Source organism: Gorilla gorilla, chromosome 23 (genome assembly GCF_029281585.2).
Source record: "Gorilla gorilla gorilla isolate KB3781 chromosome 23, NHGRI_mGorGor1-v2.1_pri, whole genome shotgun sequence".
NCBI lineage: Eukaryota > Metazoa > Chordata > Mammalia > Primates > Hominidae > Gorilla > Gorilla gorilla.
In genome coordinates, this window is record NC_086018.1 from 48,637,918 (window position 1) to 48,654,967 (window position 17,050).

A 17,050-nucleotide genomic window follows, 5' to 3' on the forward strand; every position below is an offset into this window, starting at 1 on the left:
TTACTGGAACCGATAAATGCACCTCTGGCTCTTGATAATGCAGTTATTGACTTGGTGAACATTCTTTTCAATTGCCAGTGGTAAAGAGGATTAAAAGCAGTTCACATTTATATGGGAAGGACAGCTCTGTAAATGGTCTTGCTTCTTGCTGTCTGAACTCTCCTGTTCTCTGTCACAATAGTCCTTAGGTAGCTTATCATCTATATTCCATATAACATTGATGATGTCATACTAGTTGGACATGGTGAAGAAGGCCGTGCATGTCAGAGGATGAACGAGAAGCCCTCAGAAGTTCTGGAGCCTGCCATATCAGTGACATTCTCAGGGGTGCAGCGTTTGAGGGCAAGCCAGGGACAAGTTATTGCATCCTGCATCCTTACAAGGAAGAAAGAGGCACAGCATTGATGCACCTCTGTGTTTTGGAGTCAGCATGCACCGCGCTAGAGGATACCTCTCTGACCCCTTTATTGGGTAACGGGAAAACTGCCGGCTTTGAGTGGGGCCCAGAGAAAAAGAGGGGCTCTGCTAAAGATTTGGATTGGGAGATGGGCTTCCCTGCTGCATAGATCCAGTGGGTTACCGGGGGGCTTATTTGGGGTAGGAAGGACCCTATATGGCATCTCTGGCAAACTCCAACGGAAGAGTTGCAGTGCACTGTCCTAGAGTTCTTGGACAAGACCATGCCTTCTGCAGCAGAGAACTACTCACCAAATGAGAGCAGTATCAGGCACACTACCAGACCCAGGTAGAGACCGAGCACCTGCTGGTGGGACATCAGTGACCATGCAACAGGGTCTGCCCAAGCGAGGTGTTGTCAGATCCTCCAAGTCAGTAGGTCAGAGGCTCAGTAGCAATTGATGGTACAATGAAAAAGGTAGCCTTGGGCTTGGACCCAAGCGTGTCTAGTGGGTAACAGTTATTTACAGGAAGAGGTGGCAGTGTGGCCCCACATCTGCTTTGCACTGATATTTCTCCCTTAGCAGACAAGCATTCTGGTCTGGTTCGTATATAGGTCAGTTTGATGTGTTGATATGAACTGAAAGTGAACCACAGGTACACTACAGTCCCATTCAAGGTGACCCTAAAGGACGACAATAGGAAATCCTCCATGGGGCTGAGCTTCCAGCAGTTCATGTGGATATCCACTTTGTATGGAGGCAGTGGACAGAGTAGTGGCCTGAGGGAGGGATGCATATGAACTTCTGGGTTGTGACGTCCTGCTGGCTGGTCAGGGACCTGAAAAGAGCAAGAGGAGAAGATGGACCTACAGGAGTGGCCACACAATATGTGCATCTCTCTGCCTTGTGTTAATACTGCAGAGGAGTTGGTGAACAGCAGGATGGATGGGATGTCAGTCAGCTGTGCCCCTGGCTACCCCTGTGCTTGAACAGTGGACTGTGAGTGGCGGCGTCATGCAGAAGGAGCTCAGGTTAGTGTCCGCCAGCACAGGCCTTCTTTTCTCAAGGCTTGTCTCGTGATTACTCCTGCTGAAAGTGATCAGTGCTGAGCCCCTGCTGAGATACCATCCCTAGAGCACCCCAACTAGTTACTTAGTGGCAAGTTGGTTATAGCCCTTCATCCTTGCTGGAGTTGACACCTGCTCTGGATAAGGGTTTGTCTTCTGTATCCACAGGGTCCCAGGCCAGCATCACTATCCAGGAGCTTCAGGCATGCTCTGTGTACCAACATGGGATCACGAATCACATCGCCTCAGGCCAAGAAAGCCATTTTATAGCAAAAGAGGTATGGTAGTGTGTGGATGACCATGGGATCCACTGCGTCTCTAATATCCTGCGTTACGTAAAAGCAGCTAGGCTACTGGAAAGATGGGATGACTTCTTAAGGGCTTAGCTGAGGTCCTGGTTCTAGGACAGTATCCTGAGGAGTTGGGATATATACACTGAATCAGAGTCTAATATATGGTGCTCTGCCCCCAGTAGATACTTCATGTGGATCCAAGAAGAAAGACACAGGTCCAGGAACCCAAGGGTTGGGATTAGCTACTTCTCACCATCATTCCCATTCTGTCTCCACAGCCTTAGGATCTGCTGGATTAGAGCCTGTTTCCCAGGTAGAAACGCTTCCACGAGGGCACTCCTGCTGGTTGCAGGAAGGATACCTCTGCTGAGCCTGAATCTGCAAAGACCACCAGGTTACTCTCAGCTCCTCATACTGGTGGACCAGCAGGCCACAAAGGAGGGGATACTTGATCCTGATAAACGGTGAGGAGGTAGCGTGGCTGCTGCGTAACAGGGCAAGCAGGCATTGGTCTGGCACTTAGAGGATTCGTCTAGGTCTGTCTTGGTGCTTCCATGCCAAGTAATGACAATGAAAAGGTCTTTTCAGCAGCCATAGCCCCTGAGGGCTCAGATGCCTCAGGGTGAAGGTCTGGGCGGCGTCACCAGGCAAGCCATGGAGACAAGCTGGAATGCTGGTGAGGGTGAGGCCAAGGAGGAGGTGGCTGCTGAATATCTGTTACTTGGGAGAAGCTGTAGCAGTGGGGATTGTATTTGTTCTGCTAAGCCTCTTGTATTAAGGCTTTCATAGGAGTTGTAACTAGCCTTTACTTTGAAGAATCGTGACAGAGTAGACTCAATATTGTAGCAGACTAGATCTGAGGGGGGCAGGAGATGGTGTCTTGGCTGATGCCCTCAGCCCACCTTTAACTGCAGTGGACACAGAGCTGCATCTCTGCTGTGTGTCTTTGCACTTCCTGCTCCAGGCCTTCTCTGACACCATGGCGGCCCCCTGAGCCTGTGCCGTGATTGTGCCACTGCACTCCAGCCTGAGCAACAGAGCTAAACTCCATCTCAAAAAAAAAAAAGGCGAGGGGAATACATACAGGAATGGACTGTGAGGATACAAAGCCAAGAATGAATTGTAGGTTAGTGCAAATTTATCAACATGAGTGCACTTCAAAGAGAATCTTTGATTCCGTATTTTGGCTCAAGGCCTGGGAGTAGTTATGACCGTGCCTGGGTGGCTGAATGAAGCCTGGACTCCTTGGTGGTTTACACTGATGGGAAGATGAGAATGTGGAGTGGATTTGTGATGTATGTGACATGACCTGGCTGCCACTCTCCTCTCTCTATCCCTTCATTAGACCACTGTGTAATTTAAAAAAATAGGTTATAAATTTTTTTTCAAGATAGTAAAGGGGTACAATCAACAACCCATGGAACGGGAGAAAGTATTTGCAAATCATGTATCTGATAAGGAGTTAATATCCAAAATGTATAAGGAACTTACAAAACTCAATAGCAAAACACCAGATAACCCAATTTACAAATGTGCAAAGGACCTGAATAGACATTTCTCCAAAGAAGACATGCAAATGACCAACAGGTATATGAAAGGGGCCCAACATCACTAATCAGGGAGATGCAAACACCACAACGAGATATGACAACAACGCGATCCACCTCGCACCTCTTAGTTTGGCTATTATTTAAAAAAAAAAACAAAGGCAAGAGATAACAAATATTGGCGAGGATGTGGAGAAAAGAGAACCCTTGTATACTGTTGGTGAAAAGGTAGATTGGTACAACCGTTATGGAATACAGTAAAAAATTAAAACAGAACTACCATGCAATCCAGCAATCCCACTTCTGGATGTATATCCAGAGGAAATGAAATCAGTATCTTGGAGGATATCAGTACCAGCTTATTCATTGCAGCAGTATTCACAATAGCCAAGTTAGGAAGCAACCTGAGTGTGCATCGGCAGGTGAATGGATAAAGGCCAGGTGTGGGTGCTGGCTAGGGATTCTAAAATTATGGGAAAACTGGAAAATTGATATTTGGGCACCATCTGCCCCTTTGGCCATGCCCTCTCTACTTCCTGTATACAAAACTCACTCACCTTATCCTTAAGGGAGACCACTGTAAAAGTTCTAACTAGTTGCAGCATCCAGCTCAAAATTTAGGTTCTCTGACTTATATGAAATTTGCTCCTTCAGGTCCAGAGGTGGATCCTTGTGGTCCAGTGACTTATAAAAGGTTTGTCATTCATCCTCCAACAAACTCAGTGTACGCTAGTTTAATCCAATGACGTATAAACTAAAACATATTTTGTGTGTCCCAAACATACAAAGAAAGATTCAGGGCCGGGCGCAGTGGCTCATGCCTATAATCCCTGCACTTTGGGAGGCTGAGGTGGGCGGATCACCTGAGGTTGGGAGTTAGACACCAGCCTGACCCACATGGAGAAACCTCGTCTCTACTAAAAATACAAAATTAGCCGGCGTGGTGGCGCATGCCTGTAATCCCAGCTACTCGGGAGGCTGAGGCAGGAGAATCGCTTGAACCCAGCGGGCGGAGGTTTCAGTGAGCCGAGATCGCGCCATTCTCTCCAGCTTGGGCAAAAAGAGTGAAACTCCATCTCAAAAAAAAAAAACAAAACAAAGCAAAAGAGTAAGAATTGGGTAAATACTGCAAAGACCCCATATTTAGACCCAATCTCTAGTCTGTGGCACTTGCCAAATCCTATTGAGCATAAACAGTGAAGTCCCCTTTCCTGGCAGCGCCGGCTCAGTTTTCTGGAATGTTTCTCCTTGTCTGTTAGACTTTGTGTCCACATCTAGGAGGACACTGGAGAGGAACCTTCTTGGAGGCTGCATAGTTTCTTCTATGGGATCAAATGCCTCCTGGCTTTTGTAGGGATTACTTTAGGAGCTGAATTGTCAGAGGGTTTGACAAACTAGATTGTAGTTTCTTTGGTGATACGATTTCTCCACATTTTCAGTAGTGACATTCTAGCTTCATAACATGAGTTGGGAAGGTTTCTGCCTCCTGTTTCCTGAAATGTTTATGTAGGATTAGTATTATTTCTTCCTTAAATGTTTGCTAGAATTCACCAGTAAGGCAATCTGGATCTGGAGTTTTCTTTGTGGAAAGGTTTTTAATTGGTAATTCAATGTCTTTAGTAATTATGAGGCCATTCAGATTTTTCTTTTTCTTTTTGTTCCAGCTTTGGTAATTTGTGTCTTTCAAGAAATTTGTTCATTTAATTTACATTTTCAAGTTTATTGGCATATAAAGTTGTTCATAGTGTTATAATTCTTTTAATATCTGCTGAATCTGTAATGATATTTGTGCTTTCATTCCTGATAAGGTTATTTATGTCTTCTTTTTTCTTGATTAGTCTAGCTAGAGGTTTACCAATCTTATTGAGTTTTTTAAAGAACCAGCTTTTGGTTTCATTGATTACCCTCAATTGTGTATATATTTTTTATTCCATTGATTCTGATCTTTCCTTCTAATTCACTTTTCTCTTCCTTTCTTTTCTTTCTTTCTTTCTTTGTTTCTTTCTTTCTCCCTCTTCCTCTTCCTCTCTCTCTCTCTTTTTCTTTATTTTCTTTCTTTCTGACAGAGTCTCACTCTGTTGCCCAGGCTGGAGTCCAGTGACACTATCACAGCTTACTGCAGCCTTGACCTCCTGGGCTCAAGCGATCCTTCAGCCTCCTTAGTAGCTGGGACTACAGGTGTGTGCCACCACCTGGCTAGCGTGTGTGTGTGTGTGTGTGTGTGTGTGTGTGTGTGTAGATGGGGTCCCACTGTGTTGCCCTGGCTGGTCTCGAACTCCTGGGCTCATGCTATCCTCCCACCCTGGCCTCCCTGCTGGGATTACAGGCATGAGCCACCACACCTGGCTCCTTTATTTTTCTTTCTTTCCAGTCTATTACTTTTAGCCTATCTTGGTGTTTATATTTAACATTTCATTTCTTGAGGTAGCTTATAGTTTGTGTCTCGCTTTTTAAATACATTCTGATAATCTCTGCCTTTCAATCTGAGTTTAGATCATTTCTATTTAATGTAATCATTGATATTATTGGGTTTAAATCTACCATCTTGCTATTTATTTGTCCCATCTTACCTTCGTTCCATTTCCACTTCTTTTCTGCTTTCTGATGGATTGATCAAGTGTGTTTTAGTATTCTGTTTTATTACCACTCTTAGCTTATTAATTGTGTCTTTTTGTAGTTTTTAAAATGTTTTCTCTAGGATTTATAATATACATTTTTAACTTGTCATAGTCTACCCTCACATGATGTTATAGTATCTACATATAATGTAAGAGCCTCCTTACAGCAGTATGTTTTCATTTCTCCTCCCATCCTCTGTATTGGTGTTGTTATGTTTTACATCTGCATATGTCTTAGGGCTGGGCATGGTGGCTCATGCCTGTAATCCCAGCACTTTGGGAAGCCAAGGCTGGAGAATTCTTGAGCCCAGGCATTCAAGACCAGCCTAGGCAACATAGTGAGACCCTGTCTCTACAAAAATATAAAAAATTAGCCAGAAACGGTGGTATGCACCTGTAGTCCCAGGTGCTCGGGAGGTGAGAGAATCACATGAGCATGGGAGGTTGAGGCTACAGTGAGCCGTGATCACGCCACTGCACTCCAGCCTGTGCAACACAATGAGACCCTGTCTCTAAAGAGAAGAAAAAGAAAGAAAATATGTACAAAACCCACAAAACTATAAAGAATAGTCAAGCAGTTTGAAAAGAACCAAATGGAAGTTCTAAAAGGAAAGTTTTAATTTAGTTCAAATTTTAGTTGAATTTTAATTTCAACTAAATTAAAAACTTAGTATGCATGTTTAACAGAAGATTATAAATAACCAAAGCGAGACTTCATGAGCTAAAAGATAAATATGAATACAGTATACAGAATGCTGCCTGGAAAGACATAGATTTGGAAAACCTGGAAAAAGGGTTAAGAGACATAAAGGCTAGAATGGGAAAATCCAACATGAGCCTAATTAGAGTGCCAGAAGGAGAAGAGATGGAAGGGAGCAGAGGAAATATTTGAAGAGATAATGGCTGTGAAATTTCTAAACTAATGAAAGTCACATAATTGAGAAATTCATATAAATTTATATAATTGAGAACCTCATGCAGAAAAAAATACAAAATAAACCCACACCTAGATAGACCACGTTGAAACTTCAGAACACCAAAGACAAAAGCGTCCTAAATGCAGCTGGAGATGCATGGAAAATGACCTTCAAGGGAGTGACTGAGAGATGATGTTTTCTAGCGACAAGGAAAGCCAGAGGAGGACAATGGACGAGACCTTCGAGGTGATAATGGAAACTAATGACCCAGAATTCTGTATCCTGTGAAAATATCTTTCAGGAACCAGGACAAAATGAAGACATTTTCAGACAAACTGAGTTTACTACGGAAGATTCTCATTAAAGAAACATTTAAAAGGTGTAAGGAATTGGTATCACAGGGTGATCTGACAAGGAAGAAGGAATGAAGGATATAGAAAGAGGTAACATTTGGGTAAATCTAGTAAACATCGATGGCTTAAAGCAACAATAACAATTCCTATGGGTCTTGAAAAGAAAAATAATAGCCAGGCACAGTGGCTCACACCTGTAATCCCAGTGCTTTGGGAGGCTGAAGCAAGAGGATTGCTTGAGCCCGGGAGGTCGAGGCTGCAGTGAGCCAAGATCATGCCACTGCACTCCAGCCTGCGTGACAGTGAGACTCTGTCTAAAAAACCAGAAAAAAAAAGGAAAAATAAAGAATATTAAAATGCATAATAATAAAATTTAAGTTGGGACTGGAGTAAACAGAGTTAAATACTTCTCGGGTCCTTGTATTGTTCAGGAAAAGGGTAAAACTATTGATTAACTTTACGATTTGATAATTTAAGTGTGAGTGTCACAATTAGCAGGATGCCTTAGATTCGATTCCTTCAGAAGTAGCTGAAACGAGGGTTCACATGCAAGGAGTTTGTTTGAAGCTGCAGGAAATAAGGTGGGTGGGTGAGAAAGTGAGGCAGGGGAGGGAAGAAGTGCCATCCTGCCAGCTGCCTGGTCTCTTATCCTGTGGCCCATGTAGCAAGATTGTACTTAGAACTTAGCTATTAGATCCAGAGGATAAAGACAGCTTTTGGGGCTGCACATGGTGGCTCACGCCTGTAATCCCAGCACATTGGGAGGCCGAAGCGGGTGGATCACTTGAGCCCAGGAGTTGGAGACCAGCCTGGAAAACATGGTGAAACCTTGTCTCTACAAAAAAAAAAAAAAAAAAAAAATACAAAAATTAGCCAGGCATGGTGGCGGGTGCCTGTAGTCCTAGCTACTTGGGAGGCTGAGGTGAGAGGTTTGCTTGAGCTTAGGAGGCGGAGGTTGCAGTGAGCCAAGATCACATCCCTGCACTTCAGCCTGGGTGACAGAGTGAGACCCTATCTCAAAAAAAAAAAAAAAAAAAAAGACAGTTTTTGTTAATCAAATTAGGTAATTATGCTGGGAGTTCCAGGATGACAAGTTTGTGGGTGTAAGAGGCCTGATAGCCAGCCGGGCGCGGTGGCTCACTCCTGTAATCCCAGCACTTTGGGAGGCCGAGGTGGGCAGATCACAAGGTCGAGATCGAGACCATCCTGGCTGACACGGTGAAACCCCATCTCTACTAAAAAATACAAAAAATTAGACGGGCGCGGTGGCGGGCGCCTGTAGTCCCAGCTACTTGGAAGGACGAGGCAGGAGAATGGTGTGAACCAGGGAGGCGGAGCTTGCAGTGAGCCGAGATCGCACCACTGCACTCCAGTCTGGGCAACAGAGCGAGACTCCGTCCCCCCGCCAAAAAAAAAAGAGGCTTGGTAAATCTCTGTTCAGGGTCTCCAGCAACCTATCAGGGAGTCTCCCTGTCAGGCAGAGCCCTGTCATCACCAACTTTAGTGCATCTTTGGGAGGAACTGGGGAAATCTGGGAAGCGCTCACCAGACATTCTCCAGCTTGATAGCTCCTGGCATGCTTTGCTGGGCCTGTTCCCTTTGCGCTCATCGCAGTAAATGGAAAACTCTCCAAAATTTGTATGTCAGAGAGAGATTTGTCGAGGCTGCAGTGCTGTCCTCCTTGGGGCTATGACTCTGCTGCAGTGCAAAGACTTTCATGAAAGTGTATAATCCTGTTGTTTTTTCAGTTATTATAAAAGTGTCTTTGGGCATGTACGTTCTATGAAGGAGTCTAGTGAGACATTCAGATTTCAGAGATTTAAAAAATTTCCTGGCAAGGCGTGGTGGCTCATGCTTTTAATCTCAGCACTCTGGGAGGCCGAGGCAGGCGGATCACTTGAGTTCAGGAGTTTGAGACCAGCCTGGCCAACATGGTGAGACCCCATCTCTACTAAAATACAAAAATGAGTTGGGTGTGGTAGTACACACCTGTAGTCCCAGCTACTTGGAAGGCTGAAGCAGGGAGAATGGCTTAAGCCTGGGAGGTGGTTGTTGCAGTGAACTATGATTGCACCACTGCACTCCAGCCTGGACGACAGAGCAAAATCGTGTCTCAAAAAAAAAAAAAAAAATTCCTGATAGTAGCAATCTATTTAAAAACTTCAACTGATGCATGTTATAATCATCTTCTGCACTGATAGAAATCTGTTTTCGGAAAGGTATAATTATGTGTGAGATTTCTTTCTTAAACCAGAAGGATTTTTTTTTTTTTTTGAGACAGAGTCTTGCTCTGTCGCCCAGGCTGGAGGGCAGTGGCATGATCTTGGCTCACTGCAAGCTCCGCCTCCCAGATTCATGCCATTCTCCTGCCTCAGCCTCCCGAGTAGCTGGGACTACAGGCGCCCGCCACCACGCCTGGCTAATTTTTTGTATTTTTAGTAGAGATGGGGTTTCACTGTGTTAGCCGTTGTGCTTGATCTCCTGACCTTGTGATCCGCCTGCCTCGGCCTCCCAAAGTGCTGGGATTACAGGCGTGAGCCACCGCGCCCGGCCTACTGTCACTTTCATTAAGGCATAACAATGTTGTAAATGCCATGATTTTGGATGTCCTGTACCGTCAGGTGAGAATTACCATTTTCTTTAACATAGGTTATGCTTGTTTGCTGATGGAAATGATCCAGAAGAGAAGGACAAGTTGACGATTCAGAGGGTTAATGTCAGGCAAGAAACTTGAGTGGACATTGAGGAAAGAGCGAGGTTCAGCGGACTGGAGGTTTGCGGTGTTTTCATGACACATGGACTGGAGGTTTGCGGTGGTTTCATGACACATGGACTGGAGGTTTGCGGTGGTTTCATGACACATGGACTGGAGGTTTGCGGTGGTTTCATGACACATGGACTGGAGGTTTGCGGTGGTTTCATGACACATGGACTGGAGGTTTGCGGTGGTTTCATGACACATGGACTGGAGGTTTGCGGTGGTTTCATGACACATGGACTGGAGGTTTGCGGTGGTTTCATGACACATGGACTGGAGGTTTGCGGTGGTTTCATGACACATGGACTGGAGGTTTGCGGTGGTTTCATGACACATGGACTGGAGGTTTGCGGTGGTTTCATGACACATGGACTGGAGGTTTGCGGTGGTTTCATGACACATGGACTGGAGGTTTGCGGTGGTTTCATGACACATGGACTGGAGGTTTGCGGTGTTTTCATGACACATGGACTGGAGGTTTGCGGTGGTTTCATGACACATGGACTGGAGGTTTGCGGTGGTTTCATGACACATGGACTGGAGGTTTGCGGTGGTTTCATGACACATGGACTGGAGGTTTGCGGTGGTTTCATGACACATGGACTGGAGGTTTGCGGTGGTTTCATGACACATGGACTGGAGGTTTGCGGTGGTTTCATGACACATGGACTGGAGGTTTGCGGTGGTTTCATGACACATGGACTGGAGGTTTGCGGTGTTTTCATGACACATGGACTGGAGGTTTGCGGTGGTTTCATGACACATGGACTGGAGGTTTGCGGTGGTTTCATGACACATGGACTGGAGGTTTGCGGTGGTTTCATGACACATGGACTGGAGGTTTGCGGTGGTTTCATGACACATGGACTGGAGATTTGCGGTGGTTTTATGACGCAGCTCCTAAGTTCTTTGACACTTTTCCCATGGAGGGGTAGGGTCTGTGACCCCCCTCTTGAAGCTGGGTAGGCTTGCAACTGCTTTGACCAATAGGCACAGCAGCAGGGATGCTGTAGGACTTCCAAGGTTAGACCAGAAAAGGGCATGCCCTCCAAGGATCCTCACTCTGATGGGAACCAGCCATCATGTAGAAACTCTACCCTTGGCTGGGTGCGGTGACTCATGCCTGTAGTCCTAGCATTTTGGGAGGCCGAGGTGGGCGGATCACCTGAGGTCAGGAGTTCCAGACCAGCCTGGCCAACGTGGCAAAAACCCGCCTCTACTAAAAATACAAAAAAAATGAGCTGGGCGTGCTGGCAGGCACCTATAATCCCAGCTACTCGGGAGGCTGAGGTGGGAGAATCACTTGAACCCAGGAGGTGGAGGTTGCAGTGAGCCAAGATCACACCACTGCACTCCAACCTGGGTGACAGAGCGAGACTCTTGTCTTCAAAAAAAAAAAAAAGAAAGAAAAAGAAACTACCCTGAGACCACGATGCAGGAGAGCCCAGTGGATGTGCTGGTGACAGCCGCAGCAGAGCCCCCGGCTCACACTCAGCGTCCACTGACAACCTTCTGAATGACCCATCTCAGACCTCCAGCCAGGCACACCTCCAACTGCAACCAAACCTCAAAAGAGACCCAGGCAAGAACTTCCCATTGGAGTCCTTCCTGAATTTCCACCCTCAAAACAAACAATTGTAAATAACAACTTAATTGTTTTAATCCACTAAATTTGAGGATAATTTGTTACACAGTAATAGTAATTGAAGCACATTTCTTATGGAGTTAAAAAAAAAAAAAAAAAAGGCTTGACACAGTGGCTCACGCCTGTAATCCCAGCACTTTGGGAGGCTGAGGTCAGTGGAACGCTTGAGCTCAGGAGTTTGAGACCAGGCTGAGCAACATGATGAAACCCTGTCTCTACAAAAAATAAAAACATTAGCCAGGTGTGGTGGCACACACCTATAGTCCAACTACTCTGAGGAATGAAGTGGGAGAATTGCTTGAACCTAGGAGGCAGAGGTTGCAGTGAGCTGAGATTGCACCACTACATTCTTGCCTGGGTGACAGAGCAAGACCCTGTCTCAAAAAAAAAAAAAAAAAAAAAAAGTGGCTGTTATAGTAATGCAGCAAGAGACCAAGAAAAGTAGGAGGTGGTGATGAGAGACCTGGCTGCATAAAAATGAAGATTCGGGAAATGGTGGCGTTAGGACTTCACCATGGTGAAGGTAGAACTCTTAATCTGCATCTTTATTAAATGTGTCTGTTTGCAGTTTTAACCATTGGCATATTTATTTTGTGTTTGTGATTTCTGTGAAATATGAGTACAATAAATACTGATAGTTTGCATTTGTTTTCTAATCTCTCAGAAAGTTGTCAGAAAATGTCCTCTGACTTTTTAGAATTGCTGTGGTCAGGACTGTGGAAGCTGTTGCGATTCCAACTCTCCCTTCTAAGTCCAATCAATTTTGTGCTTTGTAATGTCTATGCCATTCGTGCACCATAGAGGGAAGAAAGCGTTAAAATGGTCACGTCACAACATCTTGATTTGTCATTGAAGGAGAAGGAGTCTGGAAGGACGCTGACAACGGGTGGTGGTCAGGAAGGAAAACCCAGTGCCCATGGCACACAGGCCAGAGGAGGAACTTCAAGGAGGGATGTTCAGCTCCCTGTGGACCCCCATTTGTTCATCCATACAGTGATGCTCTGAGGAGCACACAAGGAAGGTGCAAATTTGATAAAATGTGCATGATGTAAGGAGCATAAATCCCCTCAGGAAAGAGATGCTGCCTTTTCACTAATGTATCCCTGAGCTGCACAGAGCAGCCCTGGGGGACTGGGAGGCCATGTCCGGTGTGAGGAGCAGGGGAAAGGTGAGCCTTAAATGATCACCAACAAACAACAGGGCCTGTGTCTGGGGCTTACACATGACATGTGGTCCTCGCAGCACCATTGCTCAGAGGAAGAAACCAAGATCTGGAGGGATTGAGTAATTTGCCCACGTTCAACAAGTTGGTGCAAAATGAAGAGTGGCTCCCCTGTTTCAGACTTTAAGGCCGACGGTCTTCCATCTGTGCTCTGGGGGCAAGACGGGAGGTCCACAGATAAAATTGTGGGTGGTATCCCCCATCTCATGGTCTTTACGCTCATGGGACCTGGGAGTGACCATCTTTTAAGAGGGAGGGAAGGAAGGGGAGAGGCTCGAGGAAGGTTTTGGGGATGAGGATCTAAGATGAAATTTGAGACTATAAGGCTTCAGATTGGATGCTGTGGCTCATGCCTGTCATCTCAGCACTCTGGGAGGCCATCACCTGGGCTTGGGCCCAGGAGTTTAAGACCAACCTGGGTAACATAGTGAGACCCTGTTTTTACAAAAACAAACAAAATGCCAGGTATGGTAGTGTGCACCTGTGGTCCTAGCTACCCAGAAGGCTGAGGCAGGGGGATTCCTTGAGCCCAGGAGTTTGAGGCTACAGTGAGCTAGGGACACACCACTGCACTCCAGCCTGGGTGACAGAGTGAGACCCTGTCTCAAAAAAAAAAAAAAAAAAAAAAAGATTTTAAGCTCGCTGCAATTCCAGATGAAGGTAGATCCTGGAGGCACTTTGTGGGAGAGGTCACTACACTTGAGTATTAAAGACTGTTGACAGATCAGAAATCAAGGAACTGACTGACCAGGGTATTGGATGGGTCATTTATGTGGATGTCCAGATGAACCAGTTTGGTGAAAAGACTCGGGATCAAAAGGAAATCTGTAAAGTTGAGGTCAAACTCTCTGTGAAATCTGGGAAGGGATCTGGATTTTTTGGGAAAGGCAGGGAGTGGTTAATAGGCCCAGACTCCTTGAATCTCAGAAATGGGGAATGTTCTTAGTGCTTCTAAAATGGAAAAGACTGTTATGGCAAAGACCTGATGCCCCAGACTGGGTTAGAGACCATAAGCTCTCTCATTCATTCATTCACATGTCTGCTAGGCACCTACTGTTTGCCGGGCACCATGCTTGGAGCCTAGGGCTTCACAGAGAGATGACAGCCTCTCTTCTCTCCAGCCAACCCAAGTCAAGAAGGTAAGCATAAACTAGTAAATGGCTTTTTTTTTTTTTTTTTCTGAGATGGGATCTCACTCTGCCCCCCAGGTTGGATGCAGTGGTGTGATCTCAGCTCACTGCAACCTTTGCCTCCTGGGCTCGGCCAATTTTGTTTATTTTTGGTAGAGACATGTTTCCAGGCTGGTTTCAAACTCTTGAGCTCAAGTGACCCACCCACCTTGGCCTCCCAAAGTACTGGGATTACAGGTGTGAGTCACTGTGCCCAGCCAAGTAAATGCCATTCTTAGAAAAATACTGTAATTGGCATAAAATATAAATTGTGATGGGACACCAAAGAGTGCAGGCTCAATCAGGCCCTGGCCACAGGCCTCTCTCTGAGCTGGAATGGTGATACCCCCCCTTCCCGACTTGCATGAGCTCCTTCTGCCATGTCATTTCTGGTGTTTGTCACTCAAGTGCCTCGTCCTTTCCTAAGGAATAATTTTCCAGGCCAGGGGCGGTGGCTCACGCCTGTAATCCCAGCACTTTGGGAGGCCAAGGAGGGCAGATCACCTGAGGTCAGGAGTTTGGGACCAGCCTGGCCAACATGGCAAAAACCCATCTCTACTAAAAACACAAAAATTAGCCAGACACGGTGGTGATTGCCTGTAATCCCAGCTACTCGGGAGGCTGAGGCACGAGAATTGTTTGAACCCGGGAGGTGGAGGTTACAGTGAGCTGAGATCGTGCCACTGCACTCCAGCCTGGGCAACAGAGCAAGTTCTGTCTCAAAAAAAAAAAAAAAAAAAAGAATTTTCCACAGAACTAAGACATAAAGAAATCTTAGGGCACATAACTTTCATCAAGGGGGAAAAGGGATTGCACTCTTGTTGAAATGCCAGCCTCCTTCTTTAGCCAATATTTAGCCAGGTGCTGTGGTTCACACCTGTAATCCCAGCACTTTGGGAGGCTGAGGCCAGAGGATAGCTGAGCCCAGGAGTTTGAGACCAACCTGGGCAATACAGAGAGCCGGTCTCTCTCTCTCTCTCTCTCTCTCTTTTTTTTTTTTTTTTTTTTTGAGACGGAGTCTTGCTCTTGCCAGGCTGGAGTGCAGTGGCGCAATCTCGTCTCACAGCAACCTCCGCTTCCCGGGTTCAAGAGATTCTCCTGGCTCAGCCTCCCAAGTCGCTGGGACTACAGGCGCCCGCCACCATGCCCGGCCAATTTTTTTTTATTTTTAGTAAAGACGGGGTTTCACCATGTTGGCCAGGATGGTCTCTGGTCTCGATCTCTTGACGTCGTGATCCACCCGCCTTGGCCTCCCAAAGTGGTGGGATTACAGGCGTGAGCCACCGCGCCCAGCCACCGGTCTCTGTTTTAGAAAGAAAAAAAGTGTTCTGCAGTCTCTCCCTAGTTCTGCGGCCTCAACCCTGATCTCCCGCCTCCTCCCACAGCCACCGTCTCGAGCTCAGCTTCAACCATGGCCCTCCCCACAGGGCTCCATCCCAAGCCAGAGCAGGTCAGTTCCCTACACAGGGCCCAGCAACACGGTGCCCAAGAAAAAGTGTTTCCAGTGGGACGCATATCGCCTCCGTGGGTGCTAACTTCTCCCAGTGCCCGTCGGTACGTCTGTCCGGCTGTGCAGTCTCTACTGAGTGCTCAAAGTCCACTTTTAGCCCCAGCCAGCATCCTCTGAGTACCTTGTCCTCGATTCTGAATCCAGCCCTGCTCGGCGACCCTTGTGCAGACGTCCCCGTGCAGCCCCGGTCAGCACCCCGTGGGGACAGCTCCGATCAGCACCCGACGGCGGACAGCTCCTCCCGCGCCTCCCGCCTCGCCCGCCGCCCCGCTCCGGGCCGCACCCGGGTTAGGGTTCCTGGGGGGATCCTGGGGGCGGCGGCGCAGCTCCTGGGGCCGCCCCGGCCTCTCGCCCAGAGGAAACAGCCCACGGTGAACCCGAGGCCCGCGGACCCCTGCGCTGCCTCCTCGGCCTCCCGCCCCGCGCGGGTCCTCCAGGGCGGGGCCCGACGCCCACCCGCCCGCCCCTTCCCTCCCGCCCCTCCCCGGGAAAAAATCCTCATCGCACGCCCGGCCCTTCCCCAACCAGCGCCCGGCAGTGAAGCCGCCGCCTCTCCTCCAACCAGCGTCCCCGGCCGCGTCCCTCCCCCGCCTCCCCCGCCGCCCTCCCCGCGCCGCCGCGGAGTCCGGGCGAGGTGCGCGGGGCGGGCGCCGCAGGGCGTGTCACGAGGTGAGCGGGGCGGGCCGAGCGCGGGCGCGGGGCGCGGCGAGGCTCCCGCACCCCCCGCCGCAGTCGCGGGCCTCTCCCGGAGAAGATGGCGGATCGCGCGGAGATGTTTTCTCTCTCCACCTTCCACTCGCTGTCGCCGCCGGGCTGCAGGTACCCCCTCGGCGCCCGGGCCGGGCGGACCCTCCGCTCCCTGCGCACCCCCCGACCCCGACCCGGCCCGGACCCCCGGCCCCGCCGCCGGCGCGGACCCGGCCCCAGCCCCCTGCGGTCCTTGAGCCTCGGCTCGGGCGCCCCACCCCCACCCCGCTCCCACTCCCTCCATCTTCACCGCGCGTCCCCAGCCTCAGTGACCCCTGGGCCCCGCCGGGATTCTGAGCCGCGCCTGGCCTGGACGGCTGACCTGTCAAGGGTGGAGGCCCTGGGCCGACCCTCTGCGGGGGAGGATGCGGGCGGGATGCGGGCACACCCTCCCGGCGCGGCGTGTCCCGGTGGCCTTGGCCTCTTTCAGTGGACGCCAGACCTGGCCGATAGGGCCCGGCCGGGAGAGAGTGGAAATCAAGCACGGAGCCCTGCGGGAAGGGACTGGGGTAGGGAGGACGCTGGGCCTCTGGGTTTAGGCCTCACTCCGCCGGAGAGGGGGAGACAAACAGGCCAGACTCTCTTCCCAGAGCGGGAGCGACCCCTCCCCATCTGCCGCTGCCGCGTTGCAGCTCCCCCTCCCCTGCTCTGCAAGACCCTGACCCCAGGGGCCTGGAGCTGCGAGTGGAGGGAGGAGAGGCTGCTGGCTCTCCAGGGAGGCGGGGTGGGAGGGGTGGGGGCAGGGTTGGCTCCTCCGGGCAGGCCTGGCTCAGATGGGGGAGGGGATCCACAGGAGAGCAGAGCTT

At 48.7% G+C, this 17,050-nt stretch overlaps 1 protein-coding gene across 2 annotated transcripts in view; it reads left to right on the plus strand.

Moving 5' to 3' along the window:
- Positions 1–17,050, plus strand: part of MAPK8IP2 (mitogen-activated protein kinase 8 interacting protein 2) — a 28,924-nt gene that overhangs the window by 2,023 nt on the left and 9,851 nt on the right. Inside the window, exons 2-7 of one of the 2 annotated variants that reach the window (XM_031005302.3) lie at positions 1,320–1,429; positions 1,634–1,743; positions 2,037–2,222; positions 13,865–13,957; positions 15,373–15,541; positions 15,642–16,316. In XM_031005302.3, the coding sequence (XP_030861162.2) occupies positions 16,252–16,316 (65 nt within the window). In that variant the 5' untranslated portion in view covers positions 1,320–1,429; positions 1,634–1,743; positions 2,037–2,222; ... (1 more) ...; positions 15,373–15,541; positions 15,642–16,251. Of the gene's footprint in view, positions 1–1,319; positions 1,430–1,633; positions 1,744–2,036; positions 2,223–13,864; positions 13,958–15,372; positions 15,542–15,641; positions 16,317–17,050 lie in introns of those variants that run through there. The other variant, XM_031005303.2, reaches the window with a different exon arrangement.